The sequence below is a fragment of the Nyctibius grandis genome, chromosome Z, assembly GCF_013368605.1.
Source record: "Nyctibius grandis isolate bNycGra1 chromosome Z, bNycGra1.pri, whole genome shotgun sequence".
Taxonomy (NCBI): Eukaryota; Metazoa; Chordata; class Aves; order Nyctibiiformes; family Nyctibiidae; genus Nyctibius; species Nyctibius grandis.
Genome location: NC_090695.1, coordinates 32848784 through 32867926, shown reverse-complemented (window position 1 = coordinate 32867926; position 19143 = coordinate 32848784). Strand labels below are relative to the sequence as shown.

General features: G+C 37.9%; 1 protein-coding gene across 1 annotated transcript; it reads right to left on the bottom strand.

Annotated features, from left to right (window-relative positions):
- Window positions 1–326: 326 nt before the first annotated feature.
- LOC137676234 (uncharacterized) lies at window positions 327–18088 on the bottom strand. Its single transcript, XM_068422920.1, has 7 exons — window positions 18055–18088; window positions 14465–14629; window positions 12473–12595; window positions 10403–10474; window positions 7438–7526; window positions 5822–5914; window positions 327–515 (listed from the first exon to the last, which is right to left on the bottom strand). Exons 2-7 carry the CDS (start codon window positions 14574–14576, stop codon window positions 327–329), a joined length of 678 nt encoding a protein of 225 aa, XP_068279021.1. The 5' UTR covers window positions 14577–14629; window positions 18055–18088.
- Between the last annotated feature and the right edge of the window lie 1055 nt (window positions 18089–19143).

Below are 19143 nucleotides of genomic sequence, written 5' to 3'. Positions count from 1 at the left end.
ATGCTTCCTTCTTTTTTTCCCCTGTCTTTGAAATAGCCCCTGTGTATTTTTCCCCTTACAGTAAGAATTCAGCTCCATAAAACCATAATTGTGCTGGTAAGACACAAAGAGACTGATCAGTTAGTATGTTTTTCAAACAGCTTTTTTCTTTTCCTATTGAAAGTACAGAAATAAAGGATGTTACTCATGCAAAATAGTGACTCAAGAAATTACAAAAAAGTAAAAATTAAGCCAAAATGGAAATTAGTTGATCTCAACCTTCTTTCTCTTCTGTTAGCTTATTATAGGAGTTGTATGGACACTTAGGCCACTGAAAGGTAGACAAGTTACTTTTCCTGTAAATATGACACCCTAAAGTAAAAATTTTTGTCCTCGTTGGATTCTTTGTTTTCTGGCTTGCGAATATCAAGTGAGTTGTCATTCACATACAGGTAGTAACTTCTATCTTCATAGCACTGGAACTGCACTGAATCTCCTTGGTAATGCATGATGAAAAAGTTATTATCTTCTTTCAGCTGTGAAAACACACAAAGTAAAGAACATATGTTACATTTTTAAAACTTTTCTATAAGGGTTTCATGTGACAAAAATTCATGTATGTTGCTGGCTTGTTATATTTTGAATGCTTTTCTCCAGTGACACATATTTACCAATTTTTAGATAAATCTTTGGCAACACCTAATCATTTTGGGACAGATTCTGTGGTAACTCTAAATAAAATAATATCTGTCTCCCTCAAAGGACTGAGTATTTCCAGACCCGCAGCTGCATTCCTTTGCTTCACAAGAAGACCAGCAGTTTTCCTCTGCAGTATACCTGCTATTGGCATAATTTAGGATTTTCATCTGGTTATTTTCTTACCACAGACCTACCCTGTCAACTGCCACTAGCAACAAAATGTCAATCCACAGTTATTCTTACGTCTTTTGGAGTAAAATTAGAATGTTACAATACCCATTACTCTGAAACAACTGTTCTATTACCTATGATTTTTCTGTTCCTCTCCAGTTTCCAGTATGCTTTTTTTAAGATCCATCTTTGGAGGAAAGACTACTGTCAAAACAGCCCCTCTGTGTGTGTGGATGTGTTTGGGCTCTCTAGGCACCTCAGGGTGAGGATGGAGAAATAGTCACCAGAAAACAACACGCCAGAGAGAGGAAGAGTATGTGCTGAGAGGTAGTCTCTGAAACCATAAACCCTGGAGACTAGTAGCTCCATTAAATCTGCAAACACTGATAAATCCAGGGTATCAAGGAGCTTCTGAACCTGCCCAAGGCCTCCAGCACACACCGGCACCCACGACGCATCATGTAACCCACACCACATCCAAGAAGGCAGCAGCTGGTATAGGTGGACAGACTACAGGGCGTTATATGTAAGCACACCTGCTGAAATGAGGGACCCTGCATGTGACTGTGCACAGCTGCCTGGAAGCCCCCGGGGTGTGAGTACAAGCCCCTGCTCCTGAGTGTGTGCAATGAGTGTGGGAGTAACTGAGAAGACTGTGTGAACAGGTACCTGCTGCTAACCGTAGGAGCTTAATCAATGAAAGGCTGAGATATTTGTTTCCCCCAACTAAATCCCTTTTCAGGGAGCAGAGAATTTATAATATCTTTTGGGGAAGACTGAGATGGTAAATTAATGCATCATAATCAAATTATTTCATCTTCCCTGTCGAGTGGTCTGTTTGAACACTTTCATCCTACCCCCAAGACAGTTCTATAAATCTGACCAGTCTGGTGTATTGTCATTCTGCACAATGCTTAAGGGGACCTCTAAAATGAAACTGGATGCTTGGGGAAAAGCAGGAGGATACTAAAGGGTCCCAACTATGCTGGAGATTACAGCATTGGCAAGAACCACCTTCACATGGAAGAAGGAATGTGTCCTTTCAGCCCATATGACAACAGGGGACGGTAAGAAAATGTCCTGCCGTTATTGCAGAGTACATGAAAGAAACTTGAGGATACACCTCCTGTATTAGAAAAGCTATAATGGGAAGCAGCTAAAACATTCTGTCCTGATCGAGCCAGTGTAACAGCAGAGTATCTGCAGCTTCGATCCAAAAATTCTGTTTTAAAAAATACTATTGAGAAAGTTGAAGACAATTTGTCTTTAGGAAAGAAATACCTTCTAGGGACTCAAAAAGTTAATAAGGAAATACAAATGGAATAAGAGAATCTGTTAAATTCAGGAAAAAAAAAAAAAGAGGAAAGAAAACCTGCAGAAGGAAGGAGAGGGATTAATGTGTACAATGAAGAAATTCACCCTAGAGCAAGGGAGACCCCAATGGGATCTGGTAAATGCGAGGCCAAAATTAGACCTGCAAAAGCAGATTGAGATGCAAAAATTAAAAATACCTGCTATATCTGCATGAAATAATAGAAAATTAGATGGAGAGCCATCACAGGAAGATGATTTGGGGAATGATATTGTGTGGCTGGGAGAAGGAAGAGGAGCTGGGATTAGAAGCATATCCAAACACTGCTAGGGCTGGGAGTTGCAGCAGGTCATTGAAGAACAATGTGTTTTGCAAGATACTCCATGCCATACAATGTTGGGGTCAGCCATAAAGACTGGCATAGAGGAAGAAGAGGGTGGGGTTGTTTTGCTTCCAAGGTAGCTGTCACTCAGAGACTGGCTGGACATTGATCTGCTTATGGGAGGAGGTAAGTACTTTTGCATCACTTGGGTTTTTTTCTGACCTTCACATATTATGCTGTCTTTATCTTGACTTACAGGTTTTCTTGCTTTTGCTCTTGCTGTTCTCTCCCCTGTCCCACTGGGAGTGAGATTGAGTGAGTGGCTGTGTGCGGGCTTGGCTGCTGGCTGGGGCCAACACACCTCAGTGCTTTTTTTCTCACAGCTGGTTCTGTCCTGACAAATGGTAGGGCTGTGCTTCCAGCCTGAATTCCCTCCTCCTATGATCTGTTCAGCTGCCTGTGTTCCAAAGATACAGGCCCAGCTCTCATAGTACGTGGCCACATAATTTTGGTCCAGACTTTTAAGGAAACTGACAGTTTATGAGACAGCCTGCAAGAAGATAAGGAAGGCATGAAACAGTAGCAGTCTAGTTGAGAACTCCGGGTCAAATCAAGCCATTAATGTCAACAGTGAACGCTAAATAAAACTCATTTCAACACCATAACCATATGCTGGTTTTTTTTCAGAAATGACTGGGATTAAGACTTCCCTGTGTGTGAGCTACATCAAGTGACAAAGTTTGTCAATGTAATCTTGCTTGTGCTAAAAGAGACTCTATTGGCTAGTGGGAGAGTTATATATAAGGGGTGGGAAACTTCCCATCATTGTCAACATGTTGTGGGGAGGTAGTTGGGAAAACCTTTTCTGTGGTGCAGCTAAAGGAAAATACTGTTCTCTATCTCTTAATTCATCCTCCTGTGTGTCTAACTGCATTTGCTTGTATGATATTCTTAATTATGATAAGCATGCTCTATTATAAATTTAAAATAATTACAGTTATAAGTAAATGTAAGTCTGCTCCTGAGAGAACCACTGGGGCTGGCCTCTCCACTCCTCCTTCATCTGGGTGACCACAAGTGTGTGCACTGCGTGAGGCAGTAACTGTATGTATGATGCAAACAGTTTTCTGCTCTTACCAGCATAGTGTTGCAATAAATATTTGTTGTGATATGTGTTACCTTCCTGACTCAAACCCCTATCAGAACAAGATTTTACTATAAACTATTATTTACTGTTACAAGCTGTTATTATTTTATTGTGATACTAACAGCCGAATTAATAAAAGATGTTTAATAAATATTGTGAACTGTGTCTCCGTAAGCCTTGGTTACAGAAATGGAAATTTACAACAATATATGCAACTCTTCCTGCTGGTATAACAGCAGGCTCCAGAGATTCTCATGTTTCTGGTAATTCTGCTGGCAGCCTTCCAATAAAAAGAAGGAGAATACCTGTCTGTAAGTCTTACTGTTAAAAGCTAGCAGACTAAATATCTCATTGCAGCACCACATAGCTCTGTCATTGGCCATGAGAAGTATTTCTCCATCTCAGTCAACTACTCCCGCAACTTTTAATCCTAGGGACAGTGGAGGCTTAATTCATCACACCAGAAGTTATTTCCTGATCAGTGCACTCATTCTAGAAGGTTTATTAAGAATCTCATGATTCAGCCTTGACTTTGATTTTGCCTTTTGGCCTAACAGGTTCAAGTGCAGGCTGCTGTTTTCTCCTAACCCAAATGAGTGACTTTTTTTTCTTCTACTTCAAGGTATTAGCAAGAAACCATGATAAGTAGATCACTATCTGTCTTCTTAGGCAATGAATTGGTTCTCAGAATGAATTTTTCAATTTAATTATCTGTTTAGAAACCCAGAGTGATGAATAGGTCTCTACAGGCAGCTGTTACAGCTCTTCTTTCCAGCTGTCCCTCAAAACTTGCAGTCATCAAGACACTAATTCTTTCCCTATGAACAACTCCATAGAAAAAGGCGTATCTTTTTCTATAAAAAAGCATATGAAATACATTTAAGAAGAAAGCAATATGATTGTGATAGTTTACATCATACAAGGAGGGGACTAGAAGTTGTCTTACAGATGTCCTAAGCTTCGTTGCTTTCTCCTGTGTAGAGCCAAGGAATATTTGTGGCAAGTAAGTACCTCAGCAGGAACTTAAACTGAAGGACCCGCTTGGATTTTCCAGGCCCAGTAGGCAGGAGATATATATTCATTAATTATTAAAAAAATCGATAGTACTGTAGCTCATACTTTTGAAAGACCATTTCAGAATTACTTCAAAGAAGAAACTTTTTGTAATTTCAAATTACCAGAATTCCCTTCTGATTTAGGAGAAATGTTAGCAATGTTAGAAATGTTAGAAATGTTAGAAATGTTAGGCTGGGAATTTTAGGTTTTCAGTGTTTCACATTCACATTGTGAAGTTCTGAAAGCTATCTGATCACAGATAGCTTTAATTTTACTCACTGACATTGGAAAGATTTTCAATGGCCCTGAATAGCAAATCCTTGGAACTACAACCCTAACAAAAAATATTATTAACTACATTTCCTTAGTTTTTCATTTTCTCTAGGTTAGGCTTTCTGTCTAAGATATTTTACAGAACAATCAAAGCAGTTTCTTTCCTGCGTTCACAATGTTTTGTCATTTCTATCTATAGAAGAGCCAACAAAATCAAGCTTTGGTCACAAAACCATGTTAAGAAACCACATGGCTACCTGTATTTATATACACAATGCATTACTCCTGATCGATAATCATCTGCTGATACAGAATTCCATCTGAAAGTACTTCAGGGACTGCTTACTTTTAATTTCTTATTTATATTAAATTTTACATATGTATTTTATGGTTTTGTTACTTCCTGAAGTTTTTGACTGACGGATTCACTACTTCTTAAAAACATCATTACTCTTGTAATCTGACCCTTCTAGATCTGCTAATACATTAATCCAGATTTTCTAGATCTTATCTAAAAATTTATACCAGGTGAAAACTACTTTCTATCATCACCCTATGTTTTATATAAGCATAATAATATGGGAAACATCTCCATCTTTCATTTTTAATTGAAATTCAGGTATTTTACCTGTAGATGAAAGGTTGTACTCATACATACAAGTCAAGTCAAAAGTATGGAAAAGTTCTTATTTTCCTTTTTTTTCTGAGGAAAATACTAAAAATCAGTTGAATTAGGAAAGTAAACATTTAGTCACCTAATGAGTAACAGCAGGATGCATTTAGCTGCTTTTTTTTTACACCTGTGTTTGCATACACACTCTCTCACACACAAGTTTTTATTTGTTTGATCATGATTATATACCTGTTTGAAGTCAGGATCTTCATGGTTGCATGTTTTCATGTTGCATCTTTCCACTGAAGGATAATCTGGCTCTGAACATGATGCTTTTAAGACCTGTGTTTACAACCACGCAGATTGGTAATTTTGTCTTCATATTTTGCTCTTTTAATCCTCCAAATGTAGTATTAATTCTAAAGAAAAGCCTCTTTTTTTTTTTATAAGTTCATTAATGATTACATTCAAATTATCTGAATGAATAAGTTGATAAATTTTGAAACCCTTCCATGAATATCTTCCTCTTTTACCACTTGCAATGCAAAATGAATTGGTTTGAAAGCAAATGCCAAAGACAGTCCTTCGAACTGTTTAATACCTAGATTCTATTTGGCAATGCAGCCAAGACTGAACCATGTTGTAACAGGATACCAAAATTTTATCACAGATAAGGAGCCTTGTCATCTTCCATATCAGAATTCCTGTTGAGATTAAGAAAATTATTTGTATTCTGCTGGAAAAAAAAGAGTCTATGATCTTTCCAAGGTTTTTACATATTTGGGAGACACTAAATATATCTTACTTCAATTTCAGATAAGAACTGCTTTTAATCATGTCAAGAAACATAATCTGGTATAACCTGGTACTTTAAAATAAGTGATTGGGAAGTAAAATTCATTAGGGCTCAACGCTCAGTTCTTTCCTTGATTTGGTGGAACACTTTGCAAACAATTAATTTTTGAAAAGGTAATCTCTGAACCAGAAGAATCCTTTTGAAATACTTGTTCTTTCAAGGACAGAAAGGAAAATCCCAGTGGGATAACAGGCTACAAATATAATTAACCTATCTTGCAACATACATTTCCCCAGATAATTTCAGGAAATAGATTTTATGGAAAGTAATCTGTGAATTAAAAACAAATGGCAAGCATCAAAGACTTAATTTGAGAAGCATTTGGTGATTTACACCATCATGCACGGAGAGCATTAGATGAAGGGTCATTCTTTTATCTCACCATAAGCTGCATAAACAGAGCTGCTTAGACCTTTGCCCTGTTTTAGAGGGTAAATTCCAACATAACCTTCTTCCTCAGACAGATTTTAGTAAAGGTTATAACCCTCCAATAGGGAAAACTATCCTTGCCTGTTCATTCTTCCTACCATAAACAAACTTTCACAAGACTGGAGAAAATGAGAATGCTCTGACAACAGATGGTAAATGTTTAAAACAGGATACTACATTCAGCTGTATTTCCTTTTCATCACATTCCTTATCTTGTTGTTTGGGTTGAGTAGGAGAAAATAATTCCCCTCTTAAGCTCAACTCATTCCAAGGCAACATTCCTGCTTCTTCCTCCCCTTTGATTGCCTGTATGTTTTCTGATTAAGAAGCCCCCTCTCCCTCCAGAGAGTCTGGAACCCAACATCCCCAGCTGTCTTCTAGTGACAGTAGCCAACTACCTAACCCAACGATTTTTGCAATAACCTACTTCCCCAGACAGAATAGAAGTAAGTAATCAGAGGTTGTAAAATGTGGAAGGTGGTAAGTAAAGGAAAATTAATTTGGAAAGGTCTGTGGGGGAAATTATCCTATAGTAAGAAAGAGCACCCACAAGTTACAATGGAAATAAACTACTTCTTACCTTCAGAGAGAGCTGCTTCTTACCCTTGCACAATAGGACAAATTCATTAAGCTTTGATCTCTGTGTGAGGATCACCAAATTTTTAGAATCTGTTTTACGTAGAGGAAATATTGTAATAAAATATGTATCACTTTGTAAAATGAAGCATAGCTGAAAATATTTTGTAAAGAGACAACATTCAGGTTCACTTTGCATCGATAGGCATAGGAATAGAAACAAATATAATCACTCTTGATACTGTCCTGTTCTGTAAAGTATTTAAAGACTATGGCTTTATGATGGTTTAAACTTGCCATATATATACTTTATTTATCTATTTTTGTAGTTAATGTATGGAGTATCAGTTATACATTAATATATATAATATGAACCATAAAGGCATACATATTAGTACTTAAGGCATACATCTAAGATACGTGTTCATGTAATATACCTGACTACGTATACGTCACTATGGAAAATGTAGCATTTTTTCCCTTTTGTTTTCTGTATGCTTTCTAGGTCAAAATCTTTCCACTGTCATAATTGTGGGTGCATTGGATTTACTCTCTTCTCAGATAATACTGTTTTTTCAGCTGCACGAAATAATAGTATATCAATAATACAGGATACTCCTCAGCCTGATAAACTGACAATATTCATTACCTTTTGGTACTTCAAGGCCTCAGCAAAAAGTAAATTAAGGTACCCTTTTTCAACTGATATAGCATACAAGAGCACTACCAAGCAAAGCCTGTGACATTAATAACTACCCAGTGATGCTACAACTATCTCCCTGCGTTGCAGATTTACTTCAAATAATACCACTTGTGCTTTTAAAAGTATCTATATCTCGGGTGTACTGTTTAAGACAAAAAATGTAAAAGAAACTAGAAGTTGATATACATGTCCATCACTGCAGCAATTGAATACAAATTTCACAGAGGTTAGGTAATTATGCATTAACAGCTGCAGTTAAGGAGATTTTTTTTTCATGTTACCAAAGGTATTTTTTAGCCTTTGAAGGATATTTGGAGTCAGCAGAACATATTCAATCCCACCTGACTGATTTTAGCTGCTCTAATCCTGGCCCTGGTTTTAGTCGCCCTAACTTACTCTAACTGTAAGGCTTTTGTGAAAGCCTTCTGAAGAAATTTTGTTTGAGCCAGCTACAGCATGAAAATAGCATAAAAATCCTTGTTAAAAACTGAGACACACTCCAGCCTAGTGTATTTTAGTCAGTTTACATATGTATTCAGATAAATGCAGTGGAATGTAGAAGGTCTAAAATTCTGCCATTTTTATTACATTTCGTGACATCAGTTTAGATTGGCTCAGCTGCAATTGTCCAACTTCAGCTGTAGCATGTAAGAGACACATCAGCAGGCAAGAAAGATTTCATATCCAGGTCAAAAGTGTTCTGACTTAGAGGTAAGAGAGGCAACAAAAGAGGGATGGAGGAGTCCAGACAGTTGACCAGGGACATACATCAATATGAGTTACATCCTAACTTTGGCTTTCTGTCCATAGAGTTTATTGCGACTTGCTTATACATTGTCTAGTCTGAGTAAATCCAAAGGAGACTAACTTTCCCTATCACCTCTGAAAAATGTGACAAGTGGTCTACCAGGCAGATAGTGAATGGCAAGGGAAGTAAGGAACCTTTCCATGATTCCATATATGATACTTCCACTTTCTGATGGCCTTTGGATGAATTACCTAGCCTCTCTGGTTACTAAAAACTTACCAGAGTCTAAGGGGCAATTTTACAAATTCATGGAAAGGAAATGCTTTTAAATTAACTAAATACAAGAAACCGCTTCTTGCTTGGGGTGACCCTGAAATGCAAAGCATTGGGATTTGGGAGGGTATCAATATTGTATACTGTTACCTAGAAAACCTCATTTGGCCATTGTTCAAGGTGCAGTCCTGGACCAGATGGATATTTGCTCTCATCTATTAGAGCAGCCCTTTATGCTTGAAATTGGAATACATTTCTCTTCTACTGGACTACCTGGAACTAATATATCTTTGATTTTCCCAGCCATTTCTTATGCTTACAATATGAAAGTTCAAAAAATGTTTCCCCTTTCTTCATATCAATTTCTTTTTGTTTTCCCTCTCCTGCTACAACAGGCCTTTGCTAGCTAAGGTCCACATGCCAGCAATAGAGCACACACACTTTTCTGGGCCCTGCACTTCAAGAAAGATGTTGAGGTGTTGGAGCGAGTCCAGAGGAGTGAGACCAAGCTGGTGAAGGGTCTGGAGGGTCTGACCTATGAGGAACGGCTGAGGGAGCTGGGGTTGTTTAGCCTGGAGAAGAGGAGGCTCAGAGGTGACCTTATTGCAGTCTACAACTACCTGAAGGGAGGTTGTAGTGAAGTGGTAGTCGGCCTCTTCTCCAGGGCAACTAGTGATAGGACAAGAGGGCACAGCCTCAAGCTTCGCCAGGGGAGGTTCAGGTTGGACATTAGGAAGAATTTCTTTTCAGAAAGGGTTATTAGACATTGGAATGGACTGCCCAGGGAGGTGGTGGAGTCACCATCTCTGGATGTGTTTAAGAAAAGACTGGACATGGCACTTAGTGCCATGGTCTAGTTGACGTGGTGGTCTCGGGGCAACGGTTGGACTTGATGATCCCAGAGGTCTCTTCCAACCTGGTTGATTCTGTGATTCTGTGATTCTTTAAAAAAAAAAGATTTTCTAGCTTGTATACATTCTCATGTATACTTCCTCATATACATTTGTCTTCAGTCCAAGCCATTACTCACAACTTGCTAAGGCAAATTTTGTAACTTCGAAGATTTCTTCTTATGGAACACAGAAAGGTTCTTTCATTTTTAGAATTGTTCAGCAACCTGACCTAAATGAAAATCTGGTATAATATGTTACTTCTAATGTCAAGTCTATGTATAAAGCATTACTAACTTCGTTTTCTACTCTCAAACGTCTCTTCGAAACCAGACCCTAACAAAGAGAATGATACCTTTTATTCCCACAGGAGTCTTGCAGGTAACTGCTGGTTCATTCCTTGTGAACATGCTTAACCATGCAATATCTGAAATAGAAGATATTTAACATATATGTGGAATTAGATAGTTACTTTCTTCAAATAACAAAAAATCACAAGCAATTTAAGGAATTGTTTTAAAACATAATCTGAGAATTATGTTTTAACATAATTGATGTTGTCTAATATGATGTCATCTTAACTGCATCATCATGAATATATATTTGTGGTGCTTGTGTTTACATATACAACAATATCACATAGCATTTCTTTTTTTTTCTTTTTTTTTTCTAGGAACATCAGCATCTTCTACACCAGGACTGTCACACCACAAATCTATTCACAAACTGCTTCTATTGTGTACCTATCCAAGTTTTGGTTCTGCTCATAAATTAGCAATACTAATTGTATGAGTTACTTCAAAATTCTGTAAAGTTATCAAGTAAAAGATATTTCAAAAGATATAAAGTACCTTAAGAGTGCAGCTGTCATTATTCACAATTTAATATAATAAAAATAACATTAATTTAGTTTATAAATGTATCAAGTAAGCCTTTCCATGTCTTTATCTGGAGCATATATAATGGACTTCTCATTCCTGTAAAAGCTGGGTTTCTGTAAGACATAAAGTTGCAGTAAGTGGATAGCTATCTTACAGATTTCAACTTTTTCCTGTATTTCAGTTGGAAATACGGTTTACTGTTTTTTCTCTCTACTTTCACATCTCTGGAAAATGTATAATTCTAGAATAATGGCATTTGTTGTTATTTGCCTCTTCTCTACCAACAGAATACCCTCTAACAACTACTTCTGTGATGTTAGTTGTGATATCATTTTTGGTGTCAATTAAAGAAGCTCCATTTGAGATGAGAGTTCCATTAAAAATAAAATAATCCCACAAATTCCAAAATATTCTCTATTTTTCTCCATTTTGCCCTTGTCTCTCAGGATTACCTTTGCTTTCATTCTCTTAATAGCTAAGCATTTAGACTTCCCATTAACTCAAATGGGAGTGAACAAAATATTCTTCTCATCATTTAAGTGTATGATGTACCTACTGTAAACTGGAATAAAAGTTTTCTTATATCACTATCAATATTCATAAAGATGCTATATAATGTTATGTCTACAGAAAAGATAGAATCATAGAATCATTTAGGTTGGAAAAGACCTTTAAAATCATCAGGTCCAACCATAAACCTAGCACTGCCAAGTCCACCACTAAACCATGTCCCTAAGCACCACATCTACACGTCTTTTAAATACCTCCAGGGATGGTGACTCCACCACTTCCTTGGGCAGCCTGCTTCAGTGGTTAATAACCCTTTCAGTGAAGAAATTTTTCCTAATATCCAATCTAAGCCTCCCCTGGCGCAACTTGAGGCCATTTCCTCTCGTCCTATCATTTGTTACTTGGGAGAAGTGACCAACACCCGCCTCGCTACAGCCTCCTTTCAGGTAGTTGTAGAGAGTGATAAGGTCTCCCCGAGCCTCCTTTTCTCCAGACTAAACAACCCCAGTTCCCTCAGCCGCTCCTCATCAGACTTGTGCTTCAGACCCTTCACCAGCTTCGTTGCCCTTCTCTGGACTCGCTCCAGCACCTCCATGTCTTTCTTGCAGTGAGGGGCCCAAAATTGAACACAGTATTCAAGGTGCGGCCCCACCAGTGGCAAGCACAGGGGGACGATCACTTCCCTAGTCCTGCTGGCCACACTAGTTCTGATACAAGCCAGGATGCTCTTGGTCTTCTTGGCCACCTGGGCACACTGCTGGCTCATATTCAGCTGGCTATTGAACCACACCCCCAGGTCCTTTTCTGCTGGGCAGCTTTCCAGCCACTCTTCCCCCAGCCTGTAGCATTACATGGGGTTGTTGTGACACCAGTGCAGGACCCAACACTCAGCCTTGTTGAACCGCATACAGTTGGCCTCTTCCCATCGATGCAGCCTGTCGAGATCCCTCTGCAGACCCTTAAAAAATGTACATTAAAAAATGTCCTATAGGACTACACACACAGTTGGTGAGTTTTGGTATAAAGTACACTACCTTCATGCGATTGTGAATCCTTGGTTGATATTTCATGATGACCATCTTCATCTATGTCAAAATGCACTGTTTTTGAATCTTCAGTCAGTATATAGCATTTTAGTGTTTCTCGCAGACTAAACACTAATAAAAAATGAACTGCAATTAATTTTACTAGCAACAGAAAAATGGCAAAATTCCATAGTAAAAAGATAAAGTGTATTTTCATAGCAATCTTTACTTGATAATCTATGTATATTTGAACTCTGAACAGTATATCCAACTTATAATAGAAATTATACAGTGGGCTTAAGCAGCTGGTTTTGGGGCTTGATGGTGGTGTGAAGAGGGAACGCAAAGATTTCTTTGCTTGGAAGATCATCTCAGTGAGAAGAGAGGTATGCTGAACCTTTTGGAGAGTTAACACGCAAAAACTTGAGATTGAAAAAATGGCTTCCAACCCAAGTGCCTAAGGGATAGTGTAAGAAGGGGTATTGTGGACAACTTGCAGATAGCTGTGTTGAAAGAGACTAATGGGGATAGGAGGAATTTGAACATGAGAGAGGGGGCCTAAGTTAGCAATTGGCTGGGGAATGACTAGTCTTACAGTGGGGTAGAGAGTCTGTGGGGAGCCAGAGCCAGAGCAAGATTGTGCACAGGACCCTGCACATGGAGAGAGAAGTGGAAAACATAGAGTTAAGTTATAAGTTTTTGTTCTGAAGAAAAGAAGAGGTGAAGTCAGGAAAGTGTCTCTGCAGCATACTCCTTCAAGACTATTTCCTTTATTTTATAGGTAAATACTTGCCTATTTCCCAATTTTGCACTTTGAAAATTGGATCTGTGTACAGACAAGAGGTTTAGCTTAGAGTGCATATGGCTACCTAAAATAGCAGCATTTATTTTGGGGACCTGACATCTCTTAATAAAAAAGACCCAGGTCTTCATAGCTAAAAGCTATTAGGAGGGAAATTGTTCCCTATCACTACTGAACACAACTGTGCTGTTCTGGGTGTCAGAAGGATGTAGGTCCAGCCACTTGGGTGTCAGACAACTGCAGAATAACAGTATAAGGCACAATTTTGATTATGTTAGGCTGAACATTGTTTTACTGGAATAGATTTGCTACTTTCAAACTCAGTTAAGACATTTCTGAGACCACACAGACCTCTGGGGTATGCTGTTAGATAAACAGTCCTTTCTTGCCAGAACAATTAGGCAAGTAAAACCACAGGATACTCAAAAGGCACTAGCAGTGACATAATGTTCTGGGAATGCTTGACTTCACCAAAAACTTTGTTACTCATTTTATATCGATGTAACTCCTCTGAAACATCTGTATTTAAGCAGACATTTTTCCGAGAAGCTTTCATTCCACCCTGTTTAGGCTGAGCAGAAACTCTGCACATACAGTCAAAAAAAGAGATGGATGATGCACACCCTGACAGCCTGAGTCACACCCTCCAGAAGTGGCAGGTCCGACACATCCTGTGGTGGACCTTCAGCATGTGCATAGCTGATTCATCCATGGGCAAATGGCTTCTCTTCAAAGGCCTGGCAGCTCAGGCTATCAGAGTTCCAGAAGAAAGATGGATTGTTCTAAAAAGCAACAGGACAACAACTACAATAATCAATACAGCAAACCTTTTAAAAATTTTTATAATAGTTATAGTGTAAGAATTCTAACTAGAATTAGAAGGACTAGTACAGTGCCCAAAATAAAGCAGTTGGCAGGCTTGCTATGTCATTCACTCTTTTCCAGGGAGGTATAGATGTACTTTAGGATTTACTAGTCTGAATTTAGTGGTGTGAAAAATCTAATGTCACTATTTCGAGGAGTATTTCTGTATTGGTTGTTTTAAAGGCAGCTGTCATTTTTTTATTCCTCCAGGTATTTTTATTTTTGACCTGATTATAGATAAGCTGTTCCAGATCCTTAATTTGGTTGGATTCTGCCTTGGAGTGGAATCATCTTTCCAAGATTACAAACCAACCTGTCACTCAGGAAAGAGTTACCTGACTTTTCAGGAGCTGTTTTCACAGTTCTTGGCGGAGATTGGCTCTTAACATTCTGCCTTCTACAGAGAGACACTTCATATGGCTTTTGGCGGCCTGAGCGGAGCAGCATTGCGGAAGCACTCGAGAAATCCTGACAACGTGAGTTGCCTTTCTTTTCGAGTCCTAAAGTAGGAGTTAGAATTTGTCACAATACTTCATGTTTCAGTTGAGAAACGAGATTGCAAAGAGGATAACTTTGATAAATGACAGTTAGAGGAAGCAGGATAAACTCAATAAATGTTGACCTTGCATGACCCAAGCCTGTGTCTTACAAGGCAAAAATGTGTTTCCAGTGATGGTAAATCAGTTATCTATCTACACTTCCACTAAGATGCAGGTTGTCGCGGATACAGTTGTGTTGAAGGAATATATTTTAAAATACTTCCCTCTAGATAAAATATGAGCAGTTTATGTGACTTCAATTTAATTTGTTTATGCTTCTCAGTCATAGGAAGCTAGCTACGCTTTGCTAGCTGGATTGAAAACCATATTCTTTTTGTCCTTCAGGATACAGTCTAAGATAATTTTCAAAGTGTTCATGAGTGATTGAAAATTATGCTAACTTCAACACAGCATAATCTGACTTTCAGTAAAGACATGCAGCCATATTGCAATCTTAAACCAATGTTCAGGAAACGTACCTTGGTACCTCAGGAATGAGGACTGGAGTTTGGAAATTTGAGAAGTATATTAGAATTATTAATGAATATCACAAGACATCGGGAAAAAAAAATCAATCTCCTACCATTAGCAACCATTCATATTTTCAAACTATTAATGTTTCCTTTACAATTCAATAATTTTACTTCGATGTGCTCCGTATTTTTCAAATGATGTTGTATTTGTGACTATATTTACAAAAAATAATGCTCTTCAGTTTTTGAAGGCTAGAGGAATAAAAGGATTTAAGCATTACCTAGGCTAGATAACCTAAGGAGAGGCTGGTGTCTAAGAATGGGAACTACATTGATTGAGGAACCACCCAAGCAGCTAATAAGATATCCTGAGGATGCAGCTTAAAGCATTTCAGAAAAGCTAAGGATCTTTCTTTGGTTTGAAGAAAGGGAAACTGGAATTCTCAAGTCTACACACTCTCCTGAAGTGAACTGTTTATGACAACTGTTTATGGCAAGTGCAGACCAAAGAAAATGACAATCTTCAATTCTGTAACTGGTAACCTGGCCAATGAACCAAGCGAAGATTGTATAATTTTAGCCCCATGCAGCTTTGCACAGAATAACTAAATACCAGTTAGGCCAGAGAGATCATGGCTCTGACACTAGTATAATGACTTGTGAATTCACCCGGGGGAGGGGAGCTCTGACTTCTGGTTTGGTTCACTTCACTGATGCAGAATTTCACATTAAATATTTATGTGAAATGGTAGAAATGAAAGACTTCTGTCCCTGGCAATTCTCTTGTTACTAGACCACAAAGGCTAACTAAGGCTCTTTTCACTCTTTTTGGCACTTTAGTTACAACTAAACATTCAGTTAGGCCACTGAAAAGTGAAACATTTATTAGAAAGAATTAGCTTATTCTTCCAAGTAAAGAGGTCCCATTTTTCAAATGTCTGATAACTTGTAGTCAGAGGTAGAAAGTAAAGGCTGGGTTACCTTCATCTTGCTGAAACTGGTGTATCACTGAGCATGCCAAACAAAAGAGAAGACCCTTTGTGATTCTCCACTAAGTCCTAACTGGGACCTGACCTCTGCAAACATCTAACTGAATCAGGGTCTGCAAAGTATGTGAGCAGTAATACCAGCTTGTGGATCTTGAGAAATGTTAGTATGCTAGGTGTTCAGCATTAACAAAGCATTAAGATTTCATTAGATCTAGGATGCTCAAAAACTGACATTTAATCCCTTACAGAACATTCCTGCTGAAAACAGTGCAATCCTACTTTGGCTGCACTTGATCAGAGGTTCTGAAGATCTCAATTCCTGATTTTTATACCCAGTGAAGCAGTCAGGGAATTGTCTTCTGCTGAGTTTGCCCTTCATATACTGCAGTTACTAATGCCAATTTATGTTGAGTTAATCCTAAATGCTTAATGAATTTTTTTTTTTGGAGAACCAATGTGATAACATGCAAACCACCTAGATTCAGAGTATTGCATCTGTGTTACCTACACTCACCACTGTAAGAAGAGGAGGATGATTACAAGCCAAGACCCTGAAGAATTCCTGAAGAGGGCAGGCCAGTTCAAAGAAATTTTCAGAAGCACATTTAGGAAGTGGATAAATTCTTAGGAAACTTTTTATGGAGGAAAATAGACAGGTAATCTTGATGCTCTGAAAGGCTGTATTTAATTATTTTGGCTTGTTTGAAGAAGTAGAAAATGGAAAAGTCTATGGTAGAACTTCACCTCTGTTAGCTGTCCAGAACAAATAAAGCTCTCTACAATATATAACAAAGTTTCCATAGCTTGAATTTTCTCACATGTCCCTTAAGACTGAGTGACATATAAATACTCCCATTTCAATAAGCCTTTCCTCTCATGCCACATTCTTACATCAATGTCGCCTACTCCCACTTTTCTCATTCTTACTCATAGTTTTTAATAGTTCTTACTCATAGTTTTTAATTCCCTACGTCTATTTCTTTGGTTTAATGTCCTTCATGCCCATTTCTTCAGTTCTTTTCTCTCTTATGTAAGGTATGTGTTGCTTGAAGAGGGCTAGGAAGAGCTGAATACTGTTCTTGGCTGCAGACCTAGTCAACCACTGTTTGTTTTGGAAACAGGTCTGGGTTTTTTTGTTTAGCGTCTAATCTAAGTACCAGGGAAGCAGAAAACTTGAGCTATAGCTCTTTTAAACTGCTGAAATCAGATATACTTGAGCACATTTGTGGCCAATGGCAACATGATCACCCTAAAAAGCACACGGACTTTGAAATTTTTTCCTGCTGCATAGACCGTATCAATTTGTTTATACAAAGGCAGCAAAGGAAATCTGTTATATAGCTTCTTTTGCCCCCTTAGTGATCTTGTTTGTTCTTAGCCATCATTATCTCTTCTACTTAAACCCCAGACACATCTGATCACAAAATTAAATCAAATACAGCACACGAAAACAGAATTTAAAATTTTGGAGTTCATTCACACGGTGATACAATTCAAATATCTCATAGTATATTGGTACATTCATAACAAGGTATCTTTAAGACCATTAAAGGATCAGAACTGTTTTTGTCGAGTGTGTTGGGTTGCAGCTGACAGTCCTGCTTCCAAAGAACAGAAGAAACTCCTCCAAGTTCGTTACAATTTAACAGTGGATTATAAAGAACTTTTGGCATCCAATACCTAATAAATAATGAGGTTATTGTCTCTTACAAATCAGACAGACTTTATGAAATCTATACTCTAAACTAGATACAGGAACATATAAAAATAGACATAAACTAGACTACGGAAGAGATTTCAGAAGAAAACTTTAAAGTCAACTGAAAAAATCAGTATTTGTTAGAATCTAAACAAGCAGTCTGATAAAATAATCTTAGATTGAAGCCTGTTTAAAATACTGCTGTTATCTTCCACTCTTGCTTACCTTATTTTGCCTGTTATTGTCTCTGCTGCGATACTTCTACTTAGCAGAATGCTAGAAGCAGCTCTGTTACAGCCAATTTATTGCTTGAACACATGGCAGGAAGCCAAACCTCCGAATAAAAGAAAAGTCTGATGTGGACCTAATCTTTTAGATATCTACATTCACTCATTTACATCAATATTCTCATGGCTCTAACTGCTGCTGGAATTCTAGGAGTGTTGGAAATAGTAAGAACAAACTTTTAAACATCTGTTTCTCTAAGATGCCACAGAAGCTGGCTTCCCCGGAACTGCACGCAATTTTTTACCCAGTAATGCCTGAATATACTCATAATTATTATTGTGATATTTTATGTCATTGATATTGTTCTCGCTATCTGTCATTCCTTCCAAGGCTGAGTTAAGGGCAGATGCTCTGTTTATGGTAATATAGACATATTAAAAGCAGGAGTGTAGCCTCAGTTGCAGGGAGCTTGAAAGAAGTTAACTGCTTAAACATTTACCCAGCTATTAAATGAGCTTTGTAGGCATTGCACCAACAGCAATAGCTGGACTGCTTGTGACATGAGTGAGGTTGTTTAAAGTGGTTGTGCTGTATTTCTTTGCCCATAAAGCCCAGATAAAGTTTTTTTATATACAAGAACTAGCTCTTTCATTATCACATTTGGCATGTTCAGTTGGCTTTATCTATTTACCTACTTACATTCCTAATCCTTCACTCAGCTATTGGTCCTCTCCATTCATACACACTATGTTCGTATTAATAAGGAAGCCTTGCATTTTTAAAGGAGCGAATCACACTTTTATATACCTCACTGAAATGAAGACGCTCCTCAAAAAACAATGATGACTTCTTCTTTTGCTAGAGTTTCCTTAAAATCAAGGAGCTACTGCTTTTATCTAGAATTTGTATACTATGTCAAGAAAGTTCTGTATTTTACCTGTGTTTGGTTTAGGAAAAGTGTTTTTTAGTTCATTAAGTCCTCACTGGACACTGGTAGTGTATCGGGTCAGTAGAAAGACTTTGTAAAAAGATATATTTAATGACAAAGCAATGTGAAACTGAAATCTCAAGTCTTTGTCTGTTACA

Bases quoted from the DNA above. Each gene is read 5' to 3' on its own strand.
- LOC137676234 (XM_068422920.1), bottom strand. From the start codon at position 14,576: ATGCTGCTCCGCTCAGGCCGCCAAAAGCCATATGAAGTGTCTCTCTGT. The intron at 7,527-10,402 runs GTATCATTCTCT...TACGTAAAACAG, and splicing joins GACTCCTGTGGGAATAAAAG to ATTCTAAAAATTTGGTGATC. The intron at 5,915-7,437 runs GTAAGAAGTAGT...TTGTAAACACAG, and splicing joins AGAAGCAGCTCTCTCTGAAG to GTCTTAAAAGCATCATGTTC.